The sequence below is a fragment of the Molothrus aeneus genome, unplaced genomic scaffold (genome assembly GCF_037042795.1).
Source record: "Molothrus aeneus isolate 106 unplaced genomic scaffold, BPBGC_Maene_1.0 scaffold_43, whole genome shotgun sequence".
NCBI lineage: Eukaryota > Metazoa > Chordata > Aves > Passeriformes > Icteridae > Molothrus > Molothrus aeneus.
The window spans coordinates 1,139,701-1,164,225 of record NW_027099100.1 but is presented as its reverse complement, the minus strand read 5'-3'; the positions used below and the strand labels follow the sequence as shown (position 1 = coordinate 1,164,225).

Here is a 24,525-nt window from a genome sequence, read left to right as displayed (position 1 = left end):
TGGTGGCTGTTCTGGGGGAAGCCTCCTGACCAACTCCACCCATAGCTGCAGTGGTCAGTGGAGAGATCAACACCTCCTGTTCCACAGGGGACAGATGGACCTGCACCTCCTCCTGCTGCACAGCAAGAACAGCTCCCTGCAGATCCCTGTGTGGCATGGGAAGGACAGGAACAGCTCCCTGCAGATCCCTGTGTGGCATGGGAAGGACAGGAACAGCTCCCTGCAGATCCCTGTGTGGCACAGGGAGGACAGGAACAGCTCCCTGCAGATCCCTGTGTGGCATGGGAAGGACAGGAAGAGTTCCCTGCAGATCCCTGTGTGGCACAGGGAGGACAGGAACAGCTCCCTGCAGATCCCTGTGTGGCATGGGAAGGACAGGAAGAGTTCCCTGCAGATCCCTGTGTGGCATGGGAAGGACAGGAACAGCTCCCTGCAGATCCCTGTGTGGCATGGGAAGGACAGGAAGAGTTCCCTGCAGATCCCTCACAGGGAGCTGTGCAGCAGTGAAAGACACCCAGCCACTGCTCAGAGGAGAACACCGGTGGTGAGAACTGGCCTGGAGACAGGAAGGAGGAGAAAACCACAATGGGACAGGGCAGGAACACCAGACACCTGGAGGAGGCTGTCCAGAGACAATCTGCCGCTGACCTGCCTGCTCTGCCACCGCTGACCTGCCTGCTCTCTGTCTAACATAGGAGAGAGGTATTGGGAAGCCATTGTAAACATGTTATACACAGTTTGTGGTATAAAGAGATAACGCTGCCCCAGGGCAGGCAGAGTGCCTCTGACTGTCCTGCTGAGTGGACCTCGGCTGGACAGGAGAAAAATTTTTATAGATAAGACACAATAAACAACTCTGAGACCGAGAACTGAAGAACTCCGGCTCATTCTTCGAACGCGCGGGCCGAAACAGAGACTGTTCACAAAACTTGGGGCTGCGATAAACTGCAAACTCCCGAGAGCCAGAGACAGACAGTCTGCCACTGACCTGCCTGCCCTTCCACCACCACTGACCTGCCTGCCCTTCCACCACTGACCTGCCTGCCCTTCCACCACTGACCTGCCTGCCCTTCCACCACCACTGACCTGCCTGCCTTTCCACCACTGACCTGCCTGCTCCACCACCACTGACCTGCCTGCCCTGCCACCACTGACCTGCCTGCCCTTCCACCACTGACCTGCCTGCCCTTCCACCACTGACCTGCCTGCCCTGCCACCACTGACCTGCCTGCTCCACCACCACTGACCTGCCTGCCCTGCCACCACTGACCTGCCTGCCCTGCCACCACTGACCTGCCTGCCCTTCCACCACTGACCCGCCTGCTCCACCACCACTGACCTGCCTGCTCCACCACCACTGACCTGCCTGCCCTTCCACCACTGACCTGCCTGCTCCACCACCACTGACCGGCCTGCCCTTCCACCACTGACCTGCCTGCCCTGCCACCACTGACCTGCCTGCCCTGCCACCACTGACCTGCCTGCCCTTCCACCACTGACCTGCCTGCTCCACCACCACTGACCTGCCTGCCCTTCCACCACTGACCTGCCTGCCCTGCCACCACTGACCCGCCTGCTCCACCACCACTGACCTGCCTGCCCTTCCACCACCACTGACCTGCCTGCCCTTCCACCACTGACCTGCCTGCCCTGCCACCACTGACCTGCCTGCCCTTCCACCACTGACCTGCCTGCTCCACCACCACTGACCTGCCTGCCCTTCCACCACTGACCTGCCTGCCCTGCCACCACTGACCCGCCTGCTGTTCCACTGGCTGAGCCTCCCAGTGGCCACCTAACAGGCCAGGGCAGCTCCTGAAGGAGCACCAGCCCCTCCCTTCCCCAGGACCCAGGCAGATTTCCTTTTCCAACCAGAGCAAAGACAGGGCTGGTGACAGCTGGACCCACACAGGCCCCCTTGGCTGGGGCCCTCCCTGCAGTGGGACATTTTTAGAAGCCTCCATGGCCCCGAGCCCGGCCCCACATTCCCGTGCCTGACGTTCCCAGGCTGACCCCCTGTCAGGCACAGCCCCAGAGCTGCTCTGCACCACCCTGAGCTGTCCTGCACGGACCCAGCTGCTGCCTGGGGCTGACTCTGCCCTCTTCCAGAGGGGAAGGATCTTTCTCTCCCTCCTTGGCAGCCCTCTGGGACCTCTTCCTTCCTTCCTTTGGCACAGCCCCAGAGCTGCTCTGCACCACCCTGAGCTGTCCTGCACGGACCCAGCTGCTGCCTGGGGCTGACTCTGCCCTCTTCCAGCTCCTGAGTTACACTTAGGGGTGCTAAAAATAAACCTTTTCCTGATCCTGCTCTGCTGTGTGAACAGCAAGAGGGAAAAACCCAAAGGTGGGAAGGGTGGGAAGAAAAGGAGGCAGAGCTGGAGCCAGAGAAGAGCTGCCACTGGAGCGAGGCCTGGAGTAACAGAGGGAAGAGAACAGGAGAGGAGAGCTGTCTGCATGGAAGGAGATGGAGACATGAAGGGTAAAAGATGATCCTGAAACACTGGAATGGAATGCAGAATGGGGTGATGACAGCAAAGGGAGATCTTGCTGCAACAGGGGGAAAGGAGGAAGACTGAGGATGTGTGAAGGAGGAGGCAGAAACCCAGCAGAATGGGTGTGATGCAGGACAGAAAAGAAAGAAAAGATGGGGAGGTGAGATTTCAAACAACACAGGAGAGAAGTAGGCCTGTTATGTGTGAAGTTTGTTCTGGAATTTGGAAGAGAAATCTGGAATTTCTCATGGCCACTACCAGTGAGGGACTGCCAGGCAGGGCCCAGGACAGGAATGCCCAGGGCAGGAGTCACAATCACAGCAGGATACAGGAGCCACAGGGCTCAGCCATGACACACAACCACAGCCACCTCCCCTCTGCAGGCCTGGGGGAAGCTTGGCTTTAGCAGAACCTCAGTGCAGCTTGGGTTGGAAGGGACCCTGAGAGCAGCCAGTCCCACCCCTGCCATGCTCTTTCCATCAGAGCACCAGGGGTAGACACTTCCACTGAATGGATGGCTCCAAGCACTGCCCAACCTGGCCTCAAACCTTTTCTGTGTTCAATACTTTCAGTTTCAGCACCCTCATCCCTCCCCTTTCCTAAACACCATCCCACAATGGACTCACAGCTGAGCTGTGCACACAACACTGCCATCGCTGTGTGGGGAAGGATCTTTCTCTCCCTCTTTGGCAGCTCTCTGGAACCTCTTCCTTCCACAACAAATCCCTGCACTCCCTCACCCACATCCCCTTCTCTCCCCCCAGGCTGTTCTTTCTGCCTTGTTCCCAACTCTGCTTTTTGCAGCTTCTCAAACTGTGCCACTTCCCTTCCCAAAAGGCAGAGCTGCCTGCCTCTTGCTCTCCTCATTTTCTCATTCCCATCTTCCTTTTGCAGCTCCTGGTTCAGTGCCTGAGCCCCCCACAGCTCTGCTGCCCAGTTTTCCTCTGTCACCTCTGTGAGAGTCTGTCTGAATTTTCCCTCATCTGCCTCACCATCGTCATTGGGGGACCACTGAAGAGAAGACCCCCCCTGTCTTAAATCTCTGGCTCCAAAGGAGAAAGTCATGTGCCTGAGACCTGAGAGCATTGCTAAGCCATTGTTTTCACAGGTGTTGTTTGCTGTATGCTACACTGAGCCCAAAGAAGGGGGCACCGTGCCCTGTTTGCAACAACAGCCCTGGGAGCTGTCCCACCTCTCGGCCTGGCTGGGCTTCTCCTGAGTTCTGGGTGGTCCCCCCACAGCAGACCCTCACCTGTTTTACAACCACCGTGACAGACAGACTGAGATGTGAGGAGCCTCTCCATCAAGGACTGAGACACGAAACCCCCATGTGAAAAGGCCCCTCTGCTCCATCAAGGACTGAGACACAAAACCCCCATGTGAAAAGGCCCCTCTGCTCCTCCCAAGGACTGAGACACGAAACCCCCGTGTGAAAAGGCCCCTCTGCTCCTCCCAAGGACTGGGACTGAAACCCCCATGTGAAAAGGCCCCTCTGCTCCTCCCAAGAGCTGAGACATGAAACCCCCGTGTGAAAAGGCCCCTCTGCTCCTCCCAAGGACTGAGACACAAAACCCCCATGTGAAAAGGCCCCTCTGCTCCTTCCAAGGACTGGGACTGAAACCCCCATGTGAAAAGGCCCCTCTGCTCCATCAAGGACTGAGACACGAAACCCCCATGTGAAAAGGCCCCTCTGCTCCTTCCAAGGACTGGGACTGAAACCCCCATGTGAAAAGGCCCCTCTGCTCCTCCCAAGGACTGGGACTGAACCCCCCATGTGAAAAGGCCCCTCTGCTCCTCCATCAAGGACTGGGACTGAAACCCCCATGTGAAAAGGCCCCTCTGCTCCTTCCAAGGACTGGGACTGAAACCCCCATGTGAAAAGGCCCCTCTGCTCCTCCCAAGGACTGGGACTGAACCCCCCATGTGAAAAGGCCCCTCTGCTCCTCCATCAAGGACTGGGACTGAAACCCCCGTGTGAAAAGGCCCCTCTGCTCCATCAAGGACTGAGACATGGAACCCCCATGTGAAAAGGCCCCTCTGCTCCTCCCAAGGACTGAGACACGAAACCCCCATGTGAAAAGGCCCCTCTGCTCCATCAAGGACTGAGACATGAAACCCCCATGTGAAAAGGCCCCTCTGCTCCTCCCAAGGACTGGGACTGAACCCCCCAGCCCGGGGCAGCTGTGTGGGGGAGGCAAGCTGACCAAAGCGAGATGTTTGCCTGCAGGTTGTGACCGCTGGACCAAGAACACAATGGCTCTCGTTTACTGCTGAGAACACGGACTACCTGTTACATCTATTCCTTATTGTATCTGTTTCCCCCCCCCCACAATTTCCAACAGAATTATCATAATAAAAACCTCTGAGTTAGCTAGAGATTTTGAGATCTCCCTGCTGTAACAGGCGGATCCTGGACTGGACTGGACCAAAGGACTTTGTCTCTACGTTTGGTAGCCATATCCCCCTCTTTCTCTCTCTCTTTTCTCTCTTTCTCCATCTTTTTCTTCCCCTTAATCCCTCTATTGCATTTTGCTGTGGTCATTCAATAAAGGTGCATTTGTTTTGATTATCACTGCAAATCCCCTGTGCCGTGTCAGTTCTTTCTGCACCCTGAGATCAAATCCACAAACCATCACGAACCCCGTTCCTAAGGACGGATCGTGACAACCTCCCACACCATGGCACAGGTGGAGGGCAGTGATGGAGGGACCACGACCTCCCCTGTTGGGATCCCCATCTCCACAGCCCCTCAGTGCCTCTCCTGTTGGGAATCACAGCCCCTCAGTGCCTCTCCTGTTGGGAATCACACCTCCACAGCCCCTCAGTGCCTCTCCTGCTGGGAATCACAGCCACAGCCCCTCTCTGTTGGGAATCACACCTCCATAGCTCCTCTCCTGTTGGGAATCACACCTCCACAGCCCCTCCCTGTTGGGAATCACACCTCCACAGCCCCTCAGTGCCTCCCCTGCAGGAACCCTCCCTCCACAGCCCCCCAGGACCCCCACTCACAGCACGGTTGCCTCTCTGCAGGCCACTGCTGGGCAGCGCTGCCAGGGTTCTGTAGTCCAGGCGCAGGGGTTCGCTGGGGACGTTCTGGAGAGGGGGAAAAAACCAGGAACAGGTCAGGCCCAAAGTCAACTAAATCAATGAGAAAGGGCAATGAAAAGGGAACCACCCCGGTAATAACCCAGGTCTTATCTCCAAACTCATCAGAGCTCCCATTACCTGGAAAAAGAGCTGGAGTTGTTCAAAGCACAACCACATGAACTCGTGGCAGGAGCCAGGCTCGAGAAACCCCACAGGGAATGTGTCCCTGTGCACCCCTGGGCACCCACTGCTGCTCAGATCCCTGCACTCCTCCTGCCCCACTTCCACCTCCTGATGGAGCAGGAACATGCCACACCCACCTGTTTGCTCCAACAGCACCAGGAATGATGGACCTGGACACGTGTAAGAATGCAAACCTGCAATTCCTCTACAGCTCCTTTTTCCAGCCTTAACTCACACTCACTGTACAACTTTGTTCCATTCTGCTTCCCACATATTGCCTTTCTAACCCTAAAGAGGAGCCAAGGTTTCTAACCCAGCCCATTTTCCTCAATCCCTTTACACATTTCTTCAGTTCTGATGTCTTAATCCCCAAAGCCACATTCTCTTAGGGGAGAGAGTGGAGAACACAAACTCTGGGGAACAAACTCTTTTTGGGGACTTCCCCAGCCTTCCAGCCTAGCTGCAGCCCTTTCCTGGGCCTCTCAGCCCTTCCCCTGTGCTGCTCACCTCTGCTTCCTCCTCAAGCTGCTGCGTGGCCGCCTCCCGCTCCCTACGCATCCGCTCCTTCCGTGGGACAGACAGACAGACAGACAGGGCCAGAGCAGAGAGAAGAGAGAGGCACAGAGGTCACACAGCTGGGCAGGGCTGCTCAGGGGACACAGGGGCAGTGCCAGCACCAAGAGAGGGGCAGCAGGAACCCAGCACTGGCACTGGGTAGGGAGGAGCTGGAACTGGGAGCTGTTACTGCCAGAGGAAAGGACAAGAACAAGAACATCTGGGTGCCACAGGGGAGAGGGAGAGCAGGTGTCCCCAGGATCCTCTGAGGGACAGTCCTGGGGAAGTGAGAGAGCTACTGTGTCCCCAAGCATAACCACACCAAGGGAGAGGAGGAATTTGCTCACTGCTGCAAGAGACACCTTGATGGAAAAGCACTGGAATGGAAAAGCAAATCCACACCAAGGGAGAGAGGAGGGGTTTGCTCACTGCTGGAATGTCACAGACATCTTTTATGAAAAATCTTTTTTTTTTAGGATTTTTCCTCCTGAGAAGCTGAGAGGCCTCAGGAACAAAATGTAAACCATGGTTATCTGCTGCTGTGGAATGCAACAGGTGCATCTGGGATCGGTCTCATGTGGCTGTTTCTAATTAATGGCCAATCACAGTCAGCTGGCTCAGACAGAGAGCCCGAGCCACAAACCTTTGTCATCATTCTTCTCTGTTCTATTCTTAGCTAGTCTTCTGCTGAGAACCTTTTCTTCTATTCTTTTAGTGTAGTTTTAATGTAATATATATAATAAAATAATAAATCAAGCCTTCTGAAACACGGAGTCAACATTCTCGTCTCTTCCCTCATCCAGGAACCCCTGTGAACACCATCACACTGGAAGAGACACCTTGATGGAGCCCAGGCAGGACAGGCTGGGAGGGAATGGAAAAGCAAATCCAGAGAGCACAGGCCTTGCTGGCTCACAGCACCACAGACACAATGATCCAAAGGGACAGGAAGGTCTTGGCTCAGCACCAGCTGCCACTCAGCACTGCAGGGGCATCAGGGAGTGAGCAGTGACTCATCCCAAAAGCCCCAGCCATGGGCTGCTCCAGGCTGCAGGGGCATTAGGGGGGGTTGTCCTAAGCACTGATATTTCTGTGACTTGTCACCTGGCAGCTCTGGGCAGAGCCAGGCCTGGGGACAGCACAGCAGCGTCCTCCTCTTGTCCCTGGAGCCCTCCCAGCTGCTCTCCCCAAGCAGGAACCAGATGGTCCAGAAGTCCTGAGCCATGGGAGGCAGCTCAGAGGGATCAGCTGAAAATTCTGCTGAGCACCTGGGCCCTGTTCTTTAACAGATTCCATGCACTACAGATTCCCACTGCTCCACAGCACCCTGCGAGCTCCAAGCAAGGATAAGCAGCCTGAGAAGTCACTAATGCTCTGGAGGATCACAGCTCCCAAGAGGATACTGAGGGATGTTCAAGGTAGTTTATTCCGAACCTGGTTATGCTTGTTTTGACCAAGAGTCCTCTGAAGGGTGAGGGCTCCAGGTGACACTAATGTGGTGTGTGGCTCTTCTCTGAGGTCATACTCTGAGGAGTGACAGGAGCACCAGCCAGCCCAGATGGAGCTGTGGCTCCAAATCCCCACAAATTTGTGGCTCCAGATGCTGCTCCAAATCCATCTCTGACAATGGCTGGGGGAGATCTGGATTAAGACTAAAACATAACTACAGCCACAGAGGCAGGAGGGAGCAGCAGGAATCAGTCCACAGAGACTCAGAGTCACTGACACTTCTACTAGAAACTGGATTATCAGAGAATTGGAGGCAGGAGGTGTCAGCAGTGAATGGGTTTGAAAACTTCCACCACGAGTAGAACAAAGGCATAATTCCTCCCAGTTATTCAGTTCACAGCTTGCTCTGGGCTGGAGACACATTTGGCCTCCATTGCTCTTGTGCAAGAATGAACATGAAACATTGAAGGGCAAGAAAAATGTTCCAAAAATGGGGACAGAAATTACCAGGGATGTGGCACTGGGTCAGGAACTTCCTTCAGTATTTCAATGGCCACCACTGGGAGTGGTGAGTGCTGGCTCCACCACTGGGACAAATTTAATCATCACAAGCAGTTTTAGAGACATAATCCCAGATTCAAGGTTTAAAAGGCCCAGCAGAAAAACATGTCTCTGCTCAGGGGCCTCAGGATCCCAGGAGGTCCAGGGAGCCTGGAGAATCCATTGCTGCCTCCTCCTGGCACACCAAGGGAAGGGGCACCAAAATACATCAGCTTTTTAAAAATGAGATATGGCCAAGGCTATTTCACCAATCATAAATGTTTCTCTGTTTTGTTTTTTTTTTTGGTTTTTTTTTTACCAAAGTATTTTTAAATAATCTCAGTATAAATTTTGGCAAAATCTTTCTCTACCTGAGCCTGAACAAATGGCACCTGCTCAGCCCCAGCAGCAGAATTTGGGGCCACACCTGCTATATTCACAGGTGTTAGGAATGCTGATACTGACCCACAGCACCTGAGCTCTCCTGAACGCATTTCAATCCACATCTCCATATTCAAATCCATATACTGCCCACATTAAAACTGGCTGGAATATCCTTTGCTCAGACAGAAAAACAATGAAATCAAGTTTGCTGAAACCACATCAAACCACACTGAGCTCCTTCCCAGGCAAGGAATGAGACATTTTACAGGAAAAACCTAAGTCTGATCTGAACTGCCTTTCCCTGGGTGAGGTCCCTGCTACCCAAATTAGTCAGGGTGGTTTGGGTGGGAAGAGACCTTCCAGGGCCATCCTGTCCAGCCCCTGCAATGAGGGACACCTTCAGCTGGATCAGGCTGGGGATCATTCTGTGAGGCCATTCCCCTTCCACCCACAACTGCCACCCTCACTCTGCTCTCGGGGGGCAGCAAATGCGAACGAGCTCAGGAACCGCAGCTGCAGAGAGAGCCCAGGGAAACTTCAGGTGCATCTGAACCAGGAACCTGACAGAACACCTCCAAATGTACACACACCTCTGCCAGGAGAGCAGATTCCCCACTGACAACACTGAAGAATTCAGATTTCCCTCTTCTTCCAGTGACTCTGACTGGATAAATTACTGTTTTAAGAGGGATGACAGGAAACTCTACGTCCTCAAGAGGCTTGAGTCTGCTGATCCATTCCTGTGAAATTCTCCTGTGAAATTCTCTTTCTGTGCAAGGCTGAGTCAGCAGACAGAGACACAAAACTCCCACAGCAAAGCAGAGAAACGGCCATGTGAACTGAGGAGCACAAAGCTGTGTCTGACCAACAGCATCACTTCACTCAGAGCAGCTCAGAGCTGCGTGTTCTCATCTTTGCTGACAAAACCTCTGCCAGTCACAGGGTGACTGATTAAATTTGGGACTTCCAAGCTCATTGGCCATTTTTCTGGAAGCTGCAGCTTGGCCAGGAGGCACCAGCAAGTTACAAGGGTGGTTTTGGTGTATACCACAGGAACATCACCAGGGAGACCAGAGAGGTGCACAGGGAGGTGCAGCACAGCCCAAGAGCAGCCAGGGCAACAGAGCAGTGAACCACAGAGAGGGAATGTCCAGAGCTCCACCCCATGGCACTGCCATGGGGGCAGAGATCCAGAACTGCCATGGCACTGTCAATGGGGCAGAGATCCAGAGCTGCAGTGACAATGGGGCAGAGCTCTGGAGCTCCCCATGGCACTACAGTGGAGCAGAGATAACCTATGACACCTTCCTGGGACTCACAGGCTCGGCAGAGCCACTGCCACAAACACATTCTGCTACACAAATGATCTCTCACCACTTTCTCCATCTCTTCTCTCTCCCACTGAGTGGCTTCTCTCACCATTTCCATCTCCTAGGAGAGAGCAGAGTTAGAGCCGCCTCACCCTGTGCTCTCTCCAAACCTGGAACCTCACCAAGGTGTCACAGTCCCATCCTAGAGTGTTCCTGATCCTCATGCTGGGCCCTGCTGATCCCAGGCCATGCCCACAGCACTCTGCAGGCTCCATGCACCACGGGAGACACCAGAGACTTCCAGAAAGTGCTCCCACTCTGCTCCCAGCTCAGCCCACACCCACCTTCTGCAGGATCTCCAGCTCCTCGGGGCTCAGGTCGCGGTCGATGGAGGAGATGCTCTCCAGGCTGTTCTTGCGCCCGATGCCAGCAGCAAAAGGGTTGGCAATGATTCCTGGGGACATCTGCAGAGCAAACAGCACATCATCACACCTGGTGGGAGCCACAGAATTCATCCCAGGAACTCCCTGTTCCAGCCTCCCACACACAGAGTACCAGGACAGCCCCAGGCAAGGCAGACACAGAACTCTTCCAACAACTGGGAACCTTGTTCCATAGAATCCCAGACTGGTTTGGCTTGGAATGGACCTGAAGAGCATCCAGCTCCATCCCTGCCATTTAGGCTGACAATTGTTTGAGGAAACCAAGGTCTAAGTAAGCTGAATTCAAACTGATCCAGGTGCAAGAAGGGGATAAGGTGAACAGGGACTGGCTTCATGTTCTGCTGGAGAATACAAAAGCTCACTAGCTAAGCCTTGGAAGCAGAAATCTGAGAGGGCATGGGATTGCTCCAGGGAAGTTCTACCCCTGGGGAACAATGAACACCAATAAAGAGCCAGACCATTCATTGTAATTGCAACACTGGCCAAGAAAAAGTAGGCATAAATAGTTGAGTGAAATTGAGCTTGAAAACTTATTTTTTTCAGTGTGGTGCTATTGTGGAACAGTTTTAGAACCAGCAGGAGAAAGACAGTCCTGAGGGACCACTCCTTTTCTGGACTGGAGACCCCCTCCAGCTCACATCATTGGTCGGACTTTGAAACCTGGAAACTCAAAAAACCAAACAAATCCACAGCAGAAGTTTGGGGAAAATCAGCATTCTGTGACGTGTGGAATCCCCTGAATCCTTCTCCCTCAGGGAAATCCTCAGGGCATTGCCTGGAAAAACCCACCACAGACTTCTCCCCACCGAGGTGGACAGAAAGGGCTCCTCCTCCATGGAGCCTTGCATCCACCCCAGTTCCTCTCCCCATATGTCCCAAATCTCGTGGTTTCTCCTTTCCCTGTTCCATCATTGGTTGTGTGTGACCGTGTTCACAGGGCTCCAAGGATGAGGGAAGAGATGAGGATCTGACTCCATGTTTCAGAAGGCTGATTTATTATTTTATGATATATATTACATTAAAACTATGCTAAAAGAATAGAAGAAAAGATTTCATCAGAAGGCTGGCTAAGAATAGAATAGGAAGGAATGATAACCAAGGTTCGTGTCTCGGACAGAGAGTCCGAGCCAGCTGTGATTGGCCATTAATTACAAACAACCACATGAGACCAATCCCAGATGCACCTGTTGCATTCCACAGCAGCAGATAACCATTGCTTACATTTTGTTCCTGTTGCATTCCACAGCAGCAGATAACCATTGGTTACATTTTGTTCCTGAGGCCTCTCAGCTTCTCAGGAGGAAAAATCCTAAGGAAAGGATTTTTCATGAAAGATGTCTGTGACAGTTGTGGTATCCCTGGTGGTCAGCCCTGTCCTCCCTGTAGGCCAATGCTCTTTGCCCTGTCCCCATAGCTGCCCCTACCTAAACCTGTGGATGCTGACAGTCTGGTCAGAGATAGAGTCAAATAAACTTTCCCAGGAATTGCTCTGGGAAGTTTTGAGAAAGCTCAGAGGAAGAATTAAAACAGTCCTTAATCTCTGCAGCTTGAACGTGTTGTTTACTTGTGAGAAGTGTACAAGATTTGTTGTTCCTAATTAGCCAGTGAGGTGAGGGGTGTTGAGTGGGGACCAACCAGGCCCAGCTTTGTCAGAACTGTCTATAAAAGAACGTGTGCTGTCTAATAAACTTGGGAGAACGCAGGGGTCTGTGCCACCTCATTCACCTGTCCCTAATACCACAGTGACAATAAACCTCGTGCAGAGCATATGGTCTTGTCCTTTGTCTCTGATTTCCCTTCTGTGTGCTGCAATAAACCTTTGCTGGAACTGACCCCGCAAAAGGCCCTTCTGCCTCTCTTTGCTGAGCCAGCCATGGTGAGTGTGGTGTGTGCACCTGACTCCCTTGCCTGAACATTTACCCACACAGCTTTTCCACAGGAGATGCTTACTGGGCAATTGTCACAGACATCTTTCATGAAAAATCCTTTCCTTAGGATCTTTTCTCCTGAGAAGCCGAGAGGCCTCAGAAACAAAATGTAAGCAATGGTTATCTGCTGCTGTGGAATGCAACAGGTGCATCTGGGATCGGTCTCATGTGGCTGTTTCTAATTAATGGCCAATCACAGCCCAGCTGTATCAGGCTGTCTGGTCAATCACAAGATTTTATTATCATTCCATCTCTTTCCTTTTCTATTCTTTGCAAGCCTTCTGATGAAATCCTTTCTTCTATTCTTTTGGTATAGTTTTAATATAATATATATCATAAAATAATAAATCAGCCTTCTGAAACATGGAATCAGATCCTTGTCTCTTCCCTCTCCGGGGACCCCTGTGAACACCACCCAGGGAACAGGTGTGGCATTCACAGTCTCTGAACAAAGACATAATTTCCTCTCTCAGGTGTTTTCCTGGAGAAGCACAGAGGGAAAACAATTTCTATCTCTGCTTGCTGCTCCTGGTGTTTTGCACACATGGAATATGTTGGGAAGGTTGTTTACCTGAAGGAATTTGGTAATTGGATTCTGGTGCTGATTGTATTAATTGGCCTATTGGGTCAAAGCTGTGTCCTGGCTGTTGACAGACAGTCAGGAGTTTTTCAGTAGTTAGTATGATATAGTATAGTATCTCTCTTTAATATTGTATAATGTAACATAGTATAGTTTTAATAAAGTGAGTGTTCAGCATTCCAAAGCCTTGGAGTCAGATGCCAATCATTCCCTGCTCAGTTGTCAGAACCCAGGACATTCCTCTGGCTGCCCTGGAGGACTCGAGACCCTGGCAAGGGGCTCAGAGACCTTGGCACGGAGTCACAAACTCCTGTGCCTTGGATTTTAACCCATGGAGTGTGAAGAGTTACAAGCCACAAGGGTTTGAGTAGAATGATAGTTAATTTGTCACAGGGTGAAAAAGTAGAATTTTGGGGGTTTAGAATGGGGGTTCAAGAGGCAAGATGGAGGAATCTGGGCATGTCCTGTCCTTCTTCTTGTCCTCTATCTTCTGCTGTGACAGTGACACTTCTGGATTGGTTTAGAATAGAGACAGACTAACATAGGTGATAGGTATTGCAAAATTATTGTAAATAAAGCACACGTAGTTCTTAGTATAAAAAACGAACACCATCCCAAGGGCAGGGACTGTGCCACAACCCAACCTGCTGGACAGATCTCAGTGGGTCAGAGAAAGAATGTAATAGATAAGAGAAAATAAACAACCTGGAACTGACAAATCTCAACTTCTTCTTCGGTTGTGGAGCTGGAGGAAAACGACTTTCTAACACCTTGGGAGCCATTTCAACCACAGAAACTTGAGAGGAGGTAGCCTTGTTTCACTATAAATAGGTACCAGCATCTCCCATCTAAACCCTACACTGCTCCAGCTGGCACCCAGCCCTGCTGGGATCCAGGCTGGCACCCAGCCTCACTGGGATCCATGGTGCTACAGCTGGCACCCAGCCTCACTGGGATCCAGGCTGGCACCCAGCCTCACTGGGATCCATGGTGCTACAGCTGGCACCCAGCCCTGCTGGGATCCAGGCTGGCACCCAGCCTCACTGGGATCCATGGTGCTACAGCTGGCACCCAGCCTCACTGGGATCCAGGCTGGCACCCAGCCTCACTGGGATCCATGGTGCTACAGCTGGCACCCAGCCCTGCTGGGATCCATGGTGCTATAGCTGGCACCCAGCCTCACTGGGATCCATGCTTGCACCCAGCCTCACTGGGATCCATGGTGCTACAGCTGGCACCCAGCCTCACTGGGGTCCATGGTGCTACAGCTGGCACCCAGCCTCACTGGGATCCATGCTTGCACCCAGCCTCACTGGGATCCATGGTGCTACAGCTGGCACCCAGCCTCACTGGGATCCAGGCTGGCAACCAGCCTCACTGGGATCCATGGTGCTACAGCTGGCACCCAGCCTTGCTGGGATCCAGGCTGGCACCCAGCCTCACTGGGATCCATGGTGCTATAGCTGGCACCCAGCCTCACTGGGATCCATGGTGCTACAGCTGGCACCCAGCCCTGCTGGGATCCATGGTGCTACAGCTGGCACCCAGCCCTGCTGGGATCCATGGTGCTATAGCTGGCACCCAGCCTCGCTGGGATCCAGGCTGGCACCCAGCCTCACTGGGATCCAGGCTGGCACCCAGCCCTGCTGGGATCCATGGTGCTACAGCTGGCACCCAGCCCTGCTGGGATCCAGGCTGGCACCCAGCCTCACTGGGATCCATGGTGCTACAGCTGGCACCCAGCCTCACTGGGATCCAGGCTGGCACCCAGCCTCACTGGGATTCCATGGTGCTACAGCTGGCACCCAGCCCTGCTGGGATCCCCGTGGGTGACCCTGGTGGCCCCAGCCCTGCCCTGCAGCCTCACCTCGATGGCAGCAGCAGCCCTGGGGTCGAAGCCATCGCAGACCAGCACGAGCAGCGCGTCGCCCACGGCGCGCAGCACCTGCACGGCCTCGGTGTGCGTCATGCCCAGCAGGCTCTGGTGGTTCACCTCCAGGATCCTCATCCCCACCTGCAGGCGGCCGTCCCGGGCTGCAGCCCCCGAGGAGCTCACCTGCAACACACCAGGGTGTTGGGAAGGATGAAAGTCTTACAAGGAAGCCTCACCGATATGGATGCTTAGCAGAAAGATTTTTAAATGTTGAGTCTGATGAAGGAATAGAGATGGAAGCAAGTTTTGATATAGAAGAAAAGAATTGCTGAGCCAGTCTTACTGGATAACCAAGGAGGCAAAGGGTGTGTTAGTTAGAAGGGGTTTAATGCCTTAGAGCAAAGGATAAACCCACCTCAAACAAGAAGATGTTTTTACCAAGCAGAAAGAGAGCACAGGCAAACAAATCAGCAAATGTTGCAAGTAGAAAAAAGGTCTCAGAATTTTCCACTGCAAGAAACCTGAAAAACAACTTCTAGCTGAATCTGTAATGTACTAACTTTTAGTGATTGGAGAATAGTAACATCAATATGGTAATCATGGTAGTTATGATAGGCTATAGATAATAGTTAAGGTATAGATTGGTTCTACTGTATTAAGATGCTCAGCAAAGAAAAGCATATAATGCATTGTAACCAAGAGAAAAGTATAGAATGCAATGTAACCTAAACCAAAGGGCCTCCAGGCCTGCCTGCAGCTGGAGCTGACATCTGTAGGCACAGCTCTGTCACCCACGACCCTGGACTGCTGTAACCTCTTGGATGGAATAAACTGCATTTTGGATACAATAAACTGCATTTTGGATACAATAAACTGCATTTTGGATCAACAAACTGCATTTTGGATACAATAAACTGCATTTTGGATACAATAAACTGCATTTTGGATACAATAAACTGCATTTTGGAGAGCTGCCTGGAGTCCTGCATCTCTCATTTAGGCTCTTACATCAGAGGCCACTGCAGCAGCTCAGAGGGGACACAAGAGCCTGGGGACAGGGAGGGGTGACAGCACACATAGGGACAGGGACAACAGCCTGCAGCTGCAAGCAGGGGGAGGATCTGCAAGAACTATGGAGAGGGCAGAGCAGGAAGAAGCTGTACAGGTTGGTGGAGGGAACAGGTGTGGAAGAATCTTTTTGTGTGAGATAAAAGAAGGTGAAATTGAAATTTGCTGTCCGAACATGAACTACCATCTCAAGTGCCTTCAATCCAGAACCAGAGAAAGCCACAACTGGTACCCCATAGACAGAATGTATAAAAAGCATGCATGCTGTAATAAAAACAGTTTGAAGCCTTCTGAAGAAGCCTTCTTGGTTCCATGTAACCAAGGAAAGAGACGGGTGAGAAGGAAAAGCTGTCACATCATGATGTGTCTCATGGAAAGAGAAATCATTTTGTGCTGGGAGAGAGACACAATGGAAATGCAAATGAAGACAAACTATGGAGGAAGGAGGCAGGGATCAGACATGCAAAGAGGAAGAAGAGGAAAAGCACAACTTCGTCTCCTGGTTACCACAAATATCCAGGGAAAAGCAGAGGCAGGAAAACCCCTCTGGACAGGACAGGTAGGAGAGGCTGAGGGAAGTAACCTAGCTCAAGGGAGAGCAGGGAAGTTCAGGATTTTGGTTCTCTGCAGGCTAAAACAACAAGTATTGGGAAAAACAGGGAGGGGAGATGGGGTAAACCAACTCTGTGCCATGGCTAAACTGTGAACCTTCCACCCCTAAATCCTGTAATGCTGCAGGGGAGCAAACCAGAGCCAACTTCTCAAAATCACTGCCAGTTAAAATAATCTCAGGTTTTCTTTTCCTGCTGTTACAAATGTCTCAGGTGAACATGCAACTGTCACTCTCAAAGAGGGAATTTATTCTTTTATCTTTAGAACTCAGATAAAACAGTTACAGCCACATAACAACAAATGCTGGATGTTCCCTTGCCTTAGCAGTAACCAATTATCAGTTATCAGGGCTGACTGCCAATTACAGAGTGTCTGCAGCCATGAGGAAAACTCACATCACAGTTTCTACCCCCAGAAAAACAGCTGAAAAGGAAAACAGTGACAAAAAGGTGAGCACCCAGAGTCCTCTTTGTCATCAGCCAGACCAAAATGACACCACTCATTGCTGAGCTCTGCTGCCAGCGAAGAAAAAGCAATATAAACTTTTTGGAAAGGGTTGGGAGGAGCATGAAATGATAAGCATAAGTTGAACAAGAAAAACATGTAATTTCTGGAGGAAAACTGATGTGAGAATTTTGTGTGACACAAGCAGTCACCTAAAAAAGGAACAAAGTCACACAGACAGTGCAAGGCACAGGAGAAAAGGTTAGGGATTCCTTGCATGTCTGAGTGAGCAGGAAGGGACAGACACAGGCGGACCACAGGAATGTGGGTACAAGGAAAGATGTGTGGGCTTGCACTACAGAAAAAAACACAAGAGAAGAAACAAAGCAAAGTAAAGGCAAGCAGGAAGCAAAATAAGAAACTGTGAAGCTGCTGTAGAGGAGGAAAAATGCAAGGACAAGGATTTGTCTCCTTTGCAGGAGGGAGAACCTCCAGAATGGCGCGCCAGTGAAAGCTGAGAGCACATTGCAGCACCCTCCTCCCTGGCAGTGCCTGCAGGGGTGGTGCTCTGGTACCTTGGAGATGAAGATGCCCTCATCAGTGGGATCAAACGGATTGCCAGCATGGCCCTTGGCTCCACCCCGGATGCTGATGCCCAGCTTCTCTCCTGGAGCCTTTTCAATGCAAATTTCCTGGAAACACAGAGGAGTCTCCTTGTTTCTGGGCTAAGTTCAGCTGAGGGAACACTCCTGGGAGTGACCACAGCTCTAAATGCCCTGAAAAGGGCCTGAATTAGGTACAGGTATAGGGAATGAGGGATAGGGAATAGCTCCATCCCTCATTTGTCAGTTTATTCCTGTTGGAGAGGACCTGCCCTTTTCTGTTCCCTGATGACAGAGTCACCACAGCCACGGCAAGAGATCCTCACCATGCCCCAGCTGGAGACACACTTAAAAGTGATTGGATTCTGCCAAAGGAGTGGTGCCTCAGATTTTAGCTTTTCTATTTTTCAGGTTCTGTGCTGCTTCAGTGTGTGGCTCTGGGCTTCATCTCAGGGGATGCTGAGCTCTGTGCACAGAGCAGGGAGACGAAACAATTCCTGCTCCAGCTGGGCACCAAGGACAAATGATCCAAATCTCAGCCCAGGAGCACAAACAACGTGGGCTGGAGAGAGAAAAACAAGGATGGGACTTCATGGGCTAAAGCTGTAATTGGACAATTAGCTCCAATGTGCTAATGGACCAAAACTTATAAAAGTGTGAGGACTGGCCATCCATTTTTTGTAACCATTTTGGTTCATCTTGGGTGTAGCCCTGGCTGGGCTCTTGTGCTGCCCAAGGTGGATCTACTGAGGTCTCCAAATAAATCTACTTTATTTTTAACCCCTACTTTAAATCCCTACTTTATTCTTTAGCTCCATCCAGCCTCTGTTCTAGGCCAGCCTGCACAGGGGGTCAGGAGCAGGAAAAATCCCAGCCAGAAGTCTGGCTGTATCCTATCCCAGACCTCCCCAGGTAAGAGCTGCCCCAGAACCCCCCTGCCTAAGGTGTCAGGAGCAGGAAATCCCAGCCAGGACTCTGGCTGTCCCCTATCCCAGACCTCCCCCAGGTGAGACCTCCCCAGGTGCCTGCCCCAGAGCCCTGCCCAAGGTGTCAGGAGCAGGGAATCCCAGGACTCTGGCTGTCCCCTGTCCCAGACCTCCCCAGGTGCCTGCCCCAGAGCCCTGCCCCAGAGCCCTGCCCAAGGTGTCAGGAGCAGGGAATCCCAGGAGTCTGGCTGTATCCTATCCCAGACCTCTCCAGGTAAGAGCTGCCCCAGAACCCCCTGTGACTGCTCCAGAGCCCTGCCTAGGGTGTCAAGAGCAGGAAATCCCAGCCAGGACTCTGGCTGTCCCCTATCCCAGACCTCTCGCAGGTGAGAGCTGCCCAGGTGCCTGCCCCAGAGCCCTGCCCCAGAGCCCTGCCCAAGGTGTCAGGAGCAGGGAATCCCAGGAGTCTGGCTGTCCCCTATCCCAGACCTCCCCAGGTGCCTGCCCCAGAGCCCTGCCCCAGAGCCCTGCCCCAGAGCCCTGCCCAAGGTGTCAGGAGCAGGGAATCCCAGGACTCTGGCTGTCCCCTGTCCCAGACCTCCCCCAGTGAGAGCTGCCCAGGTGCCTGCCCCAGAGCCCTGCTCCAGAGCCCTGCCCAGGGTGTCAGGAGCAGGGAATCCCAGGACTCTGGCTGTCCCCTGTCCCAGACCTCCCCCAGTGAGAGCTGCCCAGGTGCCTGCCCCAGAGCCCACCTGCATGCCAGGGGGAGGGGGGTCCCTGCGGACCAGCATGCTGAGCTCCTGGCTGTTGCAGAGCAGGGCGTTGACGGCCTCCTGGTGCGTGGCGTGGCGCAGGTCGGTGCCGTTCACCTCCAGGATCCTGTCCCCGACGCGGAGCCCGCTGCGCGACGCCAGCCCCCGCGGGATCACCTATGGACACAGCAACGCCTCCTGAGAAGGGCTGGGCACCCTGCAGGAGCCTTTACAGAGACTGCTGGCAGCCTGAGAGAAGTCTGGTGATGAAGATGCAATGCAAGCTGTTTTCCATTCCCATCTGTATGGCAGATTATCTTTTGTCAAGCTGGCAGTTTGCCTTATCTCTCTCTTTGAGTGACCACATTCACACCTCCCTCAGGGAGGGGATATCTGCTGATAACAGCTATGGAATGTCCCTGCATGGCTGATAAGAACTGTAACATCCCCTTGTGAGATCCTCCGTCCGGAGGGAGGAGCCAAGCATTGCTACCCAGATACAATCCAGAGGTTTTGAGACACCAGCGCGGCTTCTCCATGGGATTCCCCAGAGGAACAGCAGCTGCCTCTCCTTCCACTGGATCTTCAGAGGCAGAATCCATCCTTCTCTACAGATCCCCCTTGCTCCAATGGAACCACCCCTGGCACTGCAGGAGGACTGCAGCCACATTTCCAATTGGACTGCTACCAACACCCCTCAGGGTGTCAGGTTGGGTTCTGACTCTGGCAGTGTTGTTCTCATGTACTGCATTGTTTATTTTATCCTTTTATTTTTTTCCTTCCCTATTAAAGAACCGTTATTTCCTGCTCCCATATTTTTGCCTGAGAGCCCGTTAATTTAAAATTTATAGCAATTGGGAGGGGTGGGGAGGGTTTACATTCTGCATTTCAGGGGAGGCTCCTGCCTTCCTTAACAGGCACCTGTCTATCCAAACCAAGACACCTGGTAACAAGATCCATGGGTATCCCTGAAAGAATTTCCTACCAAGGCTGTTGATGCAGAAACTAAGAAGGAAAGAAGGAGAAATAAGAGAAATCTGCAAATGCCTGTTCCAATGAGCATGTGACCGTGTTCACAGGGTTCTTAGGATGAGGGAAGAGATGAGGATCTGACTCCATGTTTCAGAAGGCTGATTTATTATTTTATGATATATATTATATTAAAACTATACTAAAAGAATAGAAGAAAGGATTTCATCAGAAGGCTGGCTAAGAATAGAAAAAGAAAGAATGATCACAAAGGCTTGTGTCTCAGACAGAGAGTCTGAGCCAGCTGACTGTGATTGGCCATTAATTAGAAACAACCACACGAGACCAATCCCAGATGCACCTATTGCATTCCACAGCAGCAGATAACCATTGCTTACATTTTGTTCCTGAGGCCTCTCAGCTTCTCAGGAGGGAAAATCCTAAGGAAAGGATTTTTCATTAAAGATGTCTGTGACATAGGCACATTGTTTGTCTCTTGTGATTAATGAGTATAGTGTAAATTTCTGAGTTTTGTAAGAATGCTGTGGAAACCCAGAGCACCCAGTGCACCACAGCACACTCTGTCTGCTCTGGGGTGTCCTGACCCCCAGGGCAGCACTGACTCCGACCCTCATTCATGGAGAAAGTTTCCTGGACTTCAAGATTGACCAGAATCCACAAAACGTGAAATGGATCATAGAGAGCAGCGTAGGTGTGTCACTGGGTGAGAAATTGAGGGTTTGGGATTTTTAGTGAGTTGTGGATGGCAGCAAGATGGAGGGCACAGGGTGTCATCCTGGGTTTCTTCTTCATGCTGCTTCTTCCTCCTTCTCCATGGGTTTGGGTAGCATTTTGTAATTGGGCAGAAAAGTCCACATTGGGGGCTCTTTGGGATCATTTTTTGGGTTAAAAGGGAAAATAATCTAGGTGTCACTTCTTAATTGGACAGTTTAGTCTTAAAAGCCCTTGTAACAAGAGAATGTTGGCCATTTTGTGCCTTCTAATGAAAAGGTGCTGAACTCACAGTAGTGAGATTGTTTTATTGATTAGAAATAATAAACAGCTGAGTCTGAACATGAATTATTGTCTCAAGTACCTTGAATCCAGACCCAGAGAAACCCACAACTGGGATCCCAACAGAATGTATAAAAAGCATGGATGCTATAATAAAAACAGTTTGAAGCCTTCTGAGAATGGAGTGTGTTGCTTTATATTGTGACTGTCTCAGCCACGACAGTCCATCTGTCCTTGGAGATGTGAATGTGTCCCCAGGCATCCTCCAGCACCCTGCAGGCCTGTTCTGACTCCTCTCTGCAGACAAAATTCCCCAAGAGGTGACACATCTGGCAGCACTGGCAAAGAATGAAGTGGGATGTGCTTTGAAGTGCTATTCCATATGTTATTCTCACACTCCCAATTTAATCTGAGCCAATCCTGTGCCAGTCTTGCCATTATTTTGCCTGTGAGTGTAACCAGGACTGACAGCACCAGGACTGCTCCAGTCCTCACCCAGTGCTCTACAGGGGCTCCTGAGAGCTGAACACCACAACCTTTGTTTCCTGGTGAAACAAAGGAGTCAGCAAGGAAAGGGTGAAATCTGTGAGCACGTGGGAAGTAGGGATGGTGGGAAAGAGTCAGTCAGGCTTTGAGAAGAGCAAATCCTGCCCCACTGACCTGCTGATGCACAGCAATAAAAACCATGGGCACACCAAGGAAGAGGCCTGGCAGGCATCACTCCTAGAACTCCAAACAGCCCTTAGCAAGGTGTGAACCCTGCCACAGGTGTCAGAGCAGTCAGGTTCAGCACCTCCAAGTGACAAGAGCAGTCAGGAAGCAGAAAGGGCTCTGCAGGGAGGTTGTCTCCAGCATCCCTATTCCCGTGGAAGTGCAGGACTGTGAGGGAATGGGCTGCAGCCAGTGGCCAGGTGTGTGCTGCCCCTGCATGGCATCACCACTGGAATGGGAACATGGGATCAGAGCAGCCACACACTGTCCCACCAGCACCTTCCCAGTAATGGCTGGCTTCCTGCAATGCCAGCATCTTCCCAGGACTCACTAAAGCCAACCTGAACCCAGCAATTTCAAAAGCTGACTGGGATCCCTCCAAAGGGTTCAGCATGGATTAGAAAGGTCTGAGGCTTTTACATGCCCTCAGATGGCTCCAGCAGCAGCAGCACATGCAGTACAAATAACCCTTCACACATCCCTCTCCTATGCCCTTATTTCACAAATCCATCCTGTACAGCTGGACTCACATCCAAATCCCTCACCTGAATGCCAATAACCAACAGCTCAGAACACCCAGAGCAGCTCTGCTGGGACTCTACCTTGGAGATGAAGACACCTGGCTCATGAATCCCAAAGGGATGGCTGGAGTGGTCACTGCCCCCGACGATGCTGAGGCCCAGGGGACCCCCTGCTTTCACCAGGTGGATTTCCTGAAGGGAACAAGAAGCAGTGTCAAAGACAATGAAGGAGATCACCTGGAGACCACAAACACTGACAAACACGGAGTCAGGGCTCTTTGCATGGGTAAGCACAAGGTGACCACTCATGGGACAAGGGGGCTCCCCATGTGGGACTCTACAACCTGGAGAAGAGCTGGAATGGGGCTCCAGGAGAGCTGGAGAGGGATTTTGGACAAGGGCCTGGAGTGACCCAAGGGGGAACAGGTTCTACCTGAGAGTGGGCAGGGTTAGATGGGATACTGGGGAGAAATCCTTCCTTCCCTGTGAGGCTGGGCAGGCCCTGGTACAGGGTGCTCCAGAAGCTGTGGCTGCCTCATCCCTGGAAATTTTCAAGGCCAGGTTGGACAGGGCTTGAAGCAAGCTGGGCTAGGGGAAGCTGTCCCCGCCCATGGCAGGGGGCGGGTCTGGCTTTCAGATCCCTCCACCCCAAGCCTTTCCATAATGACACCTCCAGCCCCCAGTAACCCACCAGGCCAGTCCCCATCCCACACCCATCTTTCAGGATTACCCCGTGCTCACCTCGATGGGGTACTGATCCTCCAGCCCCCAATAACCCTCCAGGCCAGTCCCCATCCCACACCCATCTTTCAGGATTACCCTGTGCCCCCAAGCCAAGCTCACCTCGATGGGGTACTGATCCTCCAGCCCCCAATAACCCACCAGGCCAGTCCCCATCCCAACACCCATCTTTCAGGATTACACCATGCCCCCAAAGCCAAGCTCACACAAGAGGGAATAGGTTCTCTCTGAAAGTGGGCAGGGTTAGGTGGGATACTGGGGAGAAATCCTTCCAGGCCCTGGCAGTGGTTGCCTGGGGAAGCTGTGGCTGCCCCATCCCTGGGGCATTCAAGGCCAGGCTGGACAGGGCCTGAAGCAAGCTGTGCTAGTGGAAGGTGCCCCAGCCCATGGCAAGGGGTGGGTCTGGCTTCCAGGTCCCTTCACCCCAATCCTTTCTAAACGACACCTCCAGCCCCCAATAACCCACCAGGCCAGTCCCCATCCCAACACCCATCTTTCAGGATTACCCTGTGCCCCCAAGCCAAGCTCACCTCGATGGGGTACTGATCCTCCAGCCCCCAATAACCCTCCAGGCCGATCCCCAACCCACACCCATCTTTCAGGATTACATGGTGCTCACCTCGATGGGGTACTGATCCTCCAGCCCCCAATAACCCTCCAGGCTGGTCCCCATCCCACACCTATCTTTCAGGATTACACCAAGCTCACCTCGATGGGGTACTGGTCCTCCAGCCCCTTGCACAGGTGGTTCCTGGGCGTCTCCTCGGGCGGGCTGTCCCCGGGTCCCGGTGGTGGTGGCGGGGAGTGCATGCGGGCTCGGGGCGAGCCCCCCTCGCCGGGCTGCTCCTCTGCCCTGCCCTCTCTCTCCACCAGCAGCACGATGGTGGGGGAGGCTGCGGTAAGCAGCGCTACGGCCTGATCATGCCTGGCTTCTGTCATGTCTACCCCATTGATCTGGAACAAAGCTGGCGTCAGGGCCGAGCCCCGGGAGCCCTGTCCTGCTGGCACCTGTGCCCCAGAGCTCCCTCCGACCTGGCAAAGGGGCACAGGCACCTGGGAATTCCCACTGATCCCAGTTCCCTTCCTGCTCGGCTCTCCTGCCCCTTTTCCCGTTCCCTGCACACCTGACACGGTGCTCCAGGGGATCACACAGGCCAGGGGTGATGTTCCACCTGCCTCAGCAAATGTCTCCGTGTGGGAGAAGCAAAACAGAGACTTCCGTGTGGGAGAAGCAAAACAGAGACTTCCAGCGGCAGTGCCACGACACAGGCACGTGCAGAAGCAGCTGCTGCCGTGTCACTGAGGCACCTGCCCTCATCTGTCACCCAAAGCCCTGACACG

The 24,525-nt window shown here is 52.6% G+C and overlaps 1 protein-coding gene across 4 annotated transcripts in view; it reads right to left on the bottom strand.

Annotated features, from left to right (window-relative positions):
• SCRIB (scribble planar cell polarity protein) overlaps positions 1 to 24,525 on the bottom strand; it is a 141,551-nt gene that overhangs the window by 37,765 nt on the left and 79,261 nt on the right. For 2 of the 4 annotated variants that reach the window (XM_066571287.1, XM_066571288.1), the window contains exons 21-27: positions 23,893 to 24,138; positions 22,525 to 22,635; positions 19,229 to 19,405; positions 17,524 to 17,640; positions 14,819 to 15,007; positions 10,345 to 10,464; positions 5,502 to 5,585 (exon numbers count right to left, since the gene is read on the bottom strand). In XM_066571287.1, the coding sequence (XP_066427384.1) occupies positions 5,502 to 5,585; positions 10,345 to 10,464; positions 14,819 to 15,007; positions 17,524 to 17,640; positions 19,229 to 19,405; positions 22,525 to 22,635; positions 23,893 to 24,138 (1,044 nt within the window). Of the gene's footprint in view, positions 1 to 5,501; positions 5,586 to 6,269; positions 6,327 to 10,064; positions 10,122 to 10,344; positions 10,465 to 14,818; positions 15,008 to 17,523; positions 17,641 to 19,228; positions 19,406 to 22,524; positions 22,636 to 23,892; positions 24,139 to 24,525 lie in introns of all 4 variants that reach the window. The other 2 variants (XM_066571285.1, XM_066571286.1) reach the window with 2 other exon arrangements.